Consider the following 8,787-nt stretch of genomic DNA (forward strand, 5'->3'; position numbering starts at 1 on the left):
GGAGAGTAAGCAGTGAGGGAGGGGAGGGAGAGATTGGAAAGAAGGCTCTGGGGAGGGGGCCTGAGGCTATGGTCCGAATTAGGGCCAGCATTCCCGCCCAACGATGTTTGGCGAAGAGTCGGGGTGACAGAAAAGAAGCGCGCTCCTGGCTCCCCGTCTGAGCGCGGAGCTGGGGGCCCATCCCCCGCGTGTTTCCCGGGCTGCGGAGCGCAGGGGGCTGCCGGGTGCGCTTGGCTGAGGCGCTGCGCGTTGGAGACTTTATTGCGATGGGAAGATAAGAGGGGCGGGGGCGGGGTCTGGGGGGCCGAGGCGGCCGCACTTTAATTAAAACGGAAATTGCGGCCCCTGCCCGTGCGGGGCCGGAGGGCTGCAAGCCGCCCTGTAGCTAGGAGCATCGCTCCAGGACCCCCTCCCTCCTCGCCACACCCTAGCTGCCCGCTCCCGCCAGGCCTTGCCGGACCCGCTGGCGTCTACTCTTTCCTGTCACCCACAGTCGCCTCGGGCGGGGATCGGCACCCCAAGCGCAAAGCTGACGTGCCCCCCCTGTACCGGTCCCCCCCCATCTCCCACCGCCCAGTCCCCGGCAGCGATGAGACAGAGCGGCGCCTCCCAGCCCCTGCTGATCAACATGTACCTGCCAGGTACCAGGGACCAGCCGGGGGCTGGAGGCACCAAGACCCTGGGCGGGAAGTCTAGGTTGGGGCAAGGGCCAAGTTCGATGGATCAAAGGAAAGGAATGATTCCAGAGAGTCGCTTTGTGGGTGTGTGAAAGGGACTGATGGTTGCATATTGGGGCATTCAAGGTAGACAGAGAGCTCCGAGGTTTCATTGTGGGTCTAAATAGGACTCGCAGATTCCTGACCCTAGGAGGCTAAAAGCAGGGGTCTTTGCCGTGGTGGTCTCCGGGCTCCAGCTTTGCCCGAAAGCAATTATCCGCTGGGCGTCGCCTCTGCGCCCACAAGGGTCCTCACCTTCGTCCTCCGAGCGTTCACACCGGCCCAGCCTTCCAAGCGCCCCCTTCCTCTTTACGAAGGGCTCTGCTAGCTCAGACTCAGCTGGCGCGATCCCCTCTGGGTTTTATAACGCTCCAGCCGGCCCCTTCGGAAAGCGGATTTCCTTTTTCCTGGACGCGTTTCCTGACTTGGGCGCTATGGAGGGGCTCTGCGCCGTATGCGCGCAGCCTAGCTTGGGGAGGAGGAGCTGGGTGGCCCGGACCCCAGAGCACTGCAGCCCGGGGCCCTTTCTTCGGTCAAATCCGCAACTTCCGCCTAGGTCTGCTTGACTGTTTTCTTCTGCGCCGCAGATCCCGTCGGAGATGGTCTTTTTAAGGAAGGGAAGAGCCCGAGCTGGGGGCCACTGAGCCCCGCGGTGCAGAAAGGTGAGCTGAATGATACACTGGGCTGATGGAGACACCATAGTAGATGGGGGGCAGGGTTATGAACCCAATAGGAAGGGTATCCCTGCCACTAGACAGGGGGCAGAGAGGTGTGCACCCACATTCTGGAAAATTACAAGGCTGTGGGTAGTTTGTGCAGAGGCCCTGGGAAAACACTGATTTAGTCTTTGATTCGTGCATTTTTTTTAGTCCCTGCTCTAGGTTTACGGGACAGGTCAGATGAAGGAAGGGGATCTTGGCCCCCAGATCCTTTTTGTCAAGGGTGGATGGTTTTCCAAGCTTTCAAGCTGCGGCTCTGGTGCTTAGCATCTTTTGGGGGAAGGCTCTCTTTGGAGCAAAGTCTGAATACTTCCTGTCGGGGGGTGGGTGTGGGGTCAATAACTACTTTCTAAGCCATCCTAGGCTAGCAGAGGCCTAAACTGCTAGCAGGCACTTCCTGCTATCCCTGCTGAACTTTCTGACTCGCCAGCCACGCGAGCCTTGGCTTTGTGTTTGCTACCCAGGTTCGCTGTGGCAGACAACAGGCCTGTCAGTCAATCATCCTGCTGATGGCTGGCGTTTCAACACTTTCCTGTAGCTCCTGCCCCAGCCAGTGACCTAATCTTACAAGAAGCCACAAAAGATGAGACGGGCAACTGCTTTTCTTTTCCTGAAGGAAGGGGATGTAACACCCAGCACGGATGGGGGTCCAAGTCTCTGTTGTTCCCACTTGGGGCTGGGTGCACCTTTTAGGCCAAAGCTTCCCGTACTACTGCTCTAAAACCAAACCCTGACCTCCCGGAAAACCAACCAGCTCTTCACCAGTCTGGTCTAGAGGAATTGGGGTTGAAACTCTGGAAGAAAGACCTTTTTTTGGGGGGGGGGGTTCCCACTGAGTGACATAGAAGGAGGAGAGACCCACCAGGCTCCACCTGAGGCAAGTTCGTTTTATTCTCTAAAAAGGACTGGAGACAGTTTGCTAAGATTTTTGTCGCTTAAGACTTCAAAGCCGGAGAGAGTGCGCTCTTGGTTACTCACCACCAGAATATTTAGGGAGATCCTCCTTGTCATTGCCAGCAACCCTGAGATTTATAGGAAGACCAGCCAGGACTCCTGCACGATGCTTTTGCAATCCTACCTCTTTCCTTAGAGCCGCCCCCTTCCTTCTTCCCCAGCCTCGCTGAGGTCAGTGCACCTGAAGCTGATGAGGCTGGGGTCGCCCCAAGAATCAGCCTCTCTCCTCAGTACCCAGGGCCTCTGTTCTTGTCTGTCCTGGTGTTACTTCAAGTCAGGCCTGTTTTACTGTGTACCTTTGGGTGGTAGGGACGGACTGTCTGGCGCTCCTACGGGTCGGTCTACGGGCACACTGCACCGGGCTGTCTTGCACCTCTGTGCAGTCACAGCCTTAAATAAGGGAGTGTGCCCAGGGTCGGGTAGGGTCTGATGTCTGCCCCTTACCTAGGAAAGCCTAATATGATTCACCATGGCTTCTCCACGGAGGAGACAATGCTACTCCACACCCAACCAACCACAGAGCAATGTGTCTTAGCTCTTCCAAAATGAAAGACGTTTCTATTGTGCTCTGCTGGTCTGCACGGGTAGACCAGCTGCCTCCTGCTTCTCACAGGGGTGCTGTCTGAAGTGCCCTTGTCTTCTTCAGCGGGGATTGGCAGTGGTTTGTGTTGTTTTCTTGCTTCGCCTCCCCCGCCCCACTCTGGTTCCAGCCTGCCCTGTCCGTGGCTGACCGCTCCCCTTCCCCACAGGCAGCGGACAGATCCAGTTGTGGCAGTTTCTGCTGGAGCTGCTGGCAGACCGTGCAAACGCCGGCTGCATTGCGTGGGAAGGCGGTCATGGCGAGTTCAAGCTCACCGACCCCGACGAGGTGGCCCGACGCTGGGGCGAGCGCAAGAGCAAGCCCAACATGAACTACGACAAGCTAAGCCGCGCACTCCGCTACTACTACGATAAAAACATCATGAGCAAGGTGCACGGAAAGCGCTACGCCTATCGCTTTGACTTCCAGGGCCTGGCGCAGGCTTGCCAGCCACCGCCCGCACACGCCCACGCCGCCGCCGCAGCTGCTGCAGCAGCCGCCGCCGCTCAGGACGGCGCACTCTACAAGCTCCCTGCCGGTCTGGCCCCGCTGCCGTTCCCCGGCCTCTCCAAACTCAACCTTATGGCAGCCTCGGCCGGCGTCGCGCCCGCTGGCTTCTCCTGGCCCGGCCCGAACGCCACCGCCGCAGCTACCGCACTCTACCCCACCCCGGGCTTGCAGCCCCCACCCGGGCCATTCGGCGCGGTGGCCGCCGCCTCGCACTTAGGGGGTCATTATCACTAGACGGGGCGGCCTGGTGAGCCAGGGCCTCTCCCAGACGTCCAGTGGCCAGTCCCACCCTCATCCTGGGAGGAGCCCCCAAGCTTTCCCCGACGTTCCTTCGACACAGATTTCATTGAAGCAGTCATGCCCAGCCCAGGGAAGAAAAGACTGGAAGCTTCTGAGGTCTTTCAAGAACACTAGGCTTCCAGCCCCCCATTATCTCCACCCCAGGAAGGGCGATTTGCCCCCACTTTAATTTTTCTCTTTCAAGTCTCCTGATTCTAAAACTCCCGTGGTGCCGCTTTCTCTTCTCACCTGCACCCCTGGCTCCCCCTCTACGACCCCTATTTTTCTAGTTTCTTTTCTGATTTTTTTTCTCTCTCTCCGATGACCTGCTCCAAACTCCAGTACCTCCAGGCTTCTCACACTCCTTCTTCCCGGGATCTGAGAGGGCTTGGTAAACATCTCTGCGGTCCCCCATCCCCAGCCCAACACTCTGGCTTCCTTCTCCCCCATCCCCACACTCTGGCTCAATGACCCAGCGTGTAGCTAACCCTTTCCTCCCCATTAAAGTTCCCAAGCTCTCTACTGCCTCCTTTCTGTTCATTGCTGTACCAGGGCCCTTTTCAGGGAGGCCAAAGACGTAAAAGGCTCAGCATAGGCAGAGCAAAAGACCGCCAGAGAGTGACAGTAAGCAGGCCCGGGTGTCGGTGGCTGGTGGCCAGGGGTGAGGAGGAGCCGGTGGGTGGGATCCTAAGAGGGCTGTCTCTCACCCTCGCCCCATCCCATCCCAACTTTGAACCCAACGGCCACCCCACTGCACCTTTCTCCATCTCACCCATCTTTCTGCTATCCCCTCACCTCATTCCAACAGGCAACCCATATCCTCTCCCTTCACTCGCTCCCAACCTTCCATCAGCCATTCCATTTTGCCCTCATTTAATTCCCTTCCCGCCTCCACTCCCTACTCCGTCCAATTCTCTTAATACCTTCTCTCACTTTCCTTCACAAAGTCCTGCTGCTCCCCGTAGCTTTGGCCCTGCCCTCCACCTTAGATGTCTCTACTCTTTTTTTTTCATTTATTTTATTTATTTATTTATTTATTAAAGATTTCTGTCTCTTCCCCGCCACCGCCTCCCATTTCCCTCCCCCTCCCCTGATCAAGTCCCCCTCCCTCATCAGCTCGAAGAGCAATCAGGGTTCCCTGTCCTGTGGGAAGTCCAAGGAACCCCCACCTCCATCCAGGTCTAGTAAGGTGAGCATCCAAACTGCCTAGGCTCCCACAAAGCCAGTACGTGCAGAAGGATCAAAAACCCATTGCCATTGTTCTTGAGTTCTCAGTATTCCTCATTGTCCGCTATGTTCAGCAAGTCCGGTTTTATCCCATGCTTTTTCAGACTCAGGCCAGCTGGCCTTAGTAGGTTCCCACTGTCTCTCCTCTTTTAAAAGGATTTCTCCCACTCGGTCTTGGCCACTAGTCCTCTTTTCCCGTTAGTGGTGCGCGCCCTCTGCTGGTCCGAGAGAGGGCAGGCCGGGCTACAGCTTAATCTAGGAATAGTCGGTGGCCCATCAGGAGGACAAGAGGACCAGGCTGCCTCCGCATTTCCTTTAGTTTTCAGCGTGAGGGGCAAAACGAGGAACCCAGACCCCTCATCCTGGATCCGGCCTTGGGAAGTCTTGGAAATGGATCTGGTGGACCCACTCACTATGCAGAGGCCCTTGTGACCCTTATCTATGATCTCTCCTTTTCCAAACCTATTGTCTGGGAAGTGACCTTAGACGTTCTCCTCAGAAGAAAATAGCCCTAACCAGACTTCTAAGCCAAGATCCCTGCCCTCTCTTCCCCGTGGCCCAGGTATTACTTTCCACAAGGATAGCTGTGTCTCTCCAGAACAAAGGGTCTTCTTCGTTTGAACGGAAATGCCTTGGGCCTGTATCAAGCATGCTTGCATGCAGGCAGGGAAGCAGGCAGATTTCCCCTTAAGGTGGAAGACTGTGCAGTTGGAGTATGGGGTGAGTATGAGTGAGCATTCCTTCCCAGATGGACCATCCAGGTCCACTTCAGAAGGGAGTCCTTATCTACTACTCTTTCCCTCCATTTCCAAAGAACACATACTTCCCCTAGGGGATCCAGTCAGGCTTGGAGGCACGTGCCTGTGAGCTCAACACTGAGGACTAAGAAGCAGAAGGGGGCAGAGTTTGAGGTCAGTCTGGGCTAAAAGCAAGACCCTGCCTCAATAAGCAAAACAATAAAAAATCTTGAAAAAAAAGCATACAAAAGGTCTCCATTAAATACCAGTTGGACAAAAAGTGTAAGGCGTGAGTCTGGTGGAGAAATCATCTATGTCATCATGCATGGGCCACTCTTTTTATTTGTTTGTTTTTGTTTTTTGAGACAAGGTTTCTCTGTAGCTTTGACGCCTTTCCTGGAACTAGCTCTTGTAGATCAGTCTGGCCTTGAACTCACAGAGATCCGCCTGCCTCTGCCTCTGAGTTCTGGGATTAAAGATATGCGCCACCACTGCCCGGCTCCAGAAGCCACTCTCTCCCTCTGTCTAAGGCTCTTCCCTTTTATTTGTATTTTGTTGTGGTGTTTGTTTGTTTATTTTGTTTTGTTTTTCAGGACAGGGTTTCTCTGTGTATCCCAAGCTGTCTTAGAACTAGCTCTGTAGACCATGCTGGACCACAGAGATCCACCTGCCTCTGCCTCTCGAGTGCTGGAATTAAAGATGTGTGCCATTACCTCCTGGTTCTCTTAGCCATTTTAAAAGAGATTCATTCATTTTCTTTTATGTGCTTAAGTGCTCTGCCTCCGTGTGTGCACGTGCCTCTAGCGCACTAGTGCCTGGTGCCTGCCAAAGTCAGAAGAGGGTGCTGGGTTTCCCCAGAGCTAGAGTTACAGATGATTATGAACTGCCGTATGGGTGCTGGGGACTGAACACTGGTCCTCTTCAAGAGCAACAAGTGCCCTTACGTGCTGAGTCATCTCTGTAACTCCTACCTATGGCACTTGAAATCTCAGGATACTCTGCTCTTGGCATTACCATTCCAGCACAGGCACACTCCACGTCCTGTCCTATAGCGCTCCCGAGAAAGAGAATAGACTCATGTAAGTCAGAGAGTACATGAGCCAGGGGAGGGCTGACCTGCTAGGGGCCCAAGACGCGCAGGGGGAGGTGGAGGACCGTTTGCAGGAATGAAATCCGCCAGAGGAGACCAAGACAGGGTCGAAATATCTGAGCTGCCAAGAATTTCCCCGCAAGGGTTAGAGGTCCTGTCCCTAGAGCTTTATATGAAGCAATGGGAGAGAGAATACAAGCCATGGCAAGGCTGGGGCTAGCAGGGGCTGTGTATGAAACAGTGTTGTCATAGAAAACACGGTGAAATGTAGGAAAACTGGGATTTGGGCATTGATGAGGATGTGGTATTTAGGGCGAAGGAAGGTATCCCACCTCCTGGAACAGCGACCCCACCACAGCCCGGGAACCAAAAGCTCAGTGTAAGCATTTTTGGAGTAGGACAAAAGGGAGTCACCCAGTGTTGTAGACAAGGGAGTGAAGAGGAACAGTTTTGGAGAGACAACAGTAACAGCACCATAGTCTGGGAGCTCGACTGGGGGTAGAGTGTGAGAGCTGTCCTCACTCTCCAGAGACGGGTCCTGGGGGAGAGGACCTGCATGAGGATGACTGAGGGCAGTGCTGGGTGTGTGCTGAGTGTGTGCTGAGCGTGTGCTGGGCGTGTGCTGGGTGTGTGCTGGGTGTGTGCTGAGCGTGTGCTGGGCGCGTGCTGGGCGTGTGCTGGGCTGTGCTGGGCGTGTGCTGGGCGTGTGCTGGGCGTGTGCTGGGCATGTGCCGAGCGTGTGCTGGGTGTGTGCTGAGCATTGCTAGGTGTGTGCTGGGCGTTGCTAGGCATGTGCTAAGCATGTGTTGAGAGTGCGCTGGGCATGTACTGAGCATGTGCTGGGCGTGTGCTGAGCGTGTGCTGGGCATGTGCTGAGCGTGTGCTGGGCATGTGCTGAGAGTGCACTGGGCGTGTGCTGGGCGTGTGCTGGGCGTGTACTGGGCATGTGCTGGGTGTGTGTTGGGTGTGTGCTGAGCGGTGCTGGGCGTGTGCTGAGAGTGTGCTGGGTGTGTGCTGAGAGTGTGCTGGGTGTGTGCTGAGAGTGTGCTGGGCATGTGCTGGGCATGTGCTGAGCTTGAAATGGGCATGTGCTGAGCGTGTACTGGGCATGTGATGGGCGTGTGATGGGCATGTGCTGAGTGTGTACTGGGCATGTGCTGAGCGGTGCTGGGCGTGTGCTGAGAGTGTGCTGGGCATGTGCTGGGCGTGTGATGGGCATGTGCTGGGCATGTGCTGGGCACGTGCTCAGAAGTTGAAGTAAACCCGATGGTACTTTGGGCTAAGAATCTCAGGTGTGGCACATGCCGGGTCTTCTTGAGAAGTTGAGAGTGGAGATGGGTGGGCTGGGCGACTCCCTAACCTTGAGCTCCCTGAGGTTCTATAAGCAGATGAGAAGGGATTTCAGTCACTGTGGTAGAGCTGGAAGATGTTCAGTTAGTTGATCAGACTTGTGAAATCCCATTCTTTCTTTTTTTTCTTTTTCTTTTCTTTCTTTCTTTTCTTTTTTTTTTTTCGGTTTTTTGTTTTGTTCTTAGAGACAGAGTTTCTCTGTGTAACATCCTGGCCATCTTGGAACTCACTCTGTAGACCAGGCTGCTGGCCTCAAACTCACAGAGATTCACCAGCCTTGGCCTTCTGAGTCTTAGGATTAAAGGTCACCACCGCCTGGACTGAAATCCCACTCTTTTTTTTTTTTTTTTGATTTTCGAGACAAGGTTTCTCCTTAGCTTTTTGGTTCCTGTCCTGGAACTAGCTCTTGTAGACCAGGCTGGCCTCGAACTCACCGAGATCCGCCTGTCTCTGCCTCCCGAGTGCTGGGATTAAAGGCGTGCGCCACCACCGCCCGGCCTGAAATCCCTTTCTCATGCCCACCTAACTCTGTTCTTTTCTGTTCCTATAACTAGTCTGGGAGGCTGATACAGGACTGGGAGCAGGAAACCCACGTTACAGTCGTGGCTTGTCAATAAACCTGCTA

General features: G+C 55.0%; 1 protein-coding gene across 1 annotated transcript; it reads left to right on the forward strand.

Moving 5' to 3' along the window:
- Positions 1-589: 589 nt before the first annotated feature.
- Positions 590-3,713, forward strand: Fev (FEV, ETS transcription factor). Its single transcript, XM_005361615.2, has 3 exons — positions 590-641; positions 1,304-1,378; positions 3,139-3,713. Exons 1-3 carry the CDS (start codon positions 590-592, stop codon positions 3,711-3,713), a joined length of 702 nt encoding a protein of 233 aa, XP_005361672.1.
- The last annotated feature ends 5,074 nt before the right edge of the window (positions 3,714-8,787 follow it).

This window comes from Microtus ochrogaster, linkage group LG4 (assembly GCF_000317375.1).
Source record: "Microtus ochrogaster isolate Prairie Vole_2 linkage group LG4, MicOch1.0, whole genome shotgun sequence".
NCBI classification, from domain to species: Eukaryota; Metazoa; Chordata; class Mammalia; order Rodentia; family Cricetidae; genus Microtus; species Microtus ochrogaster.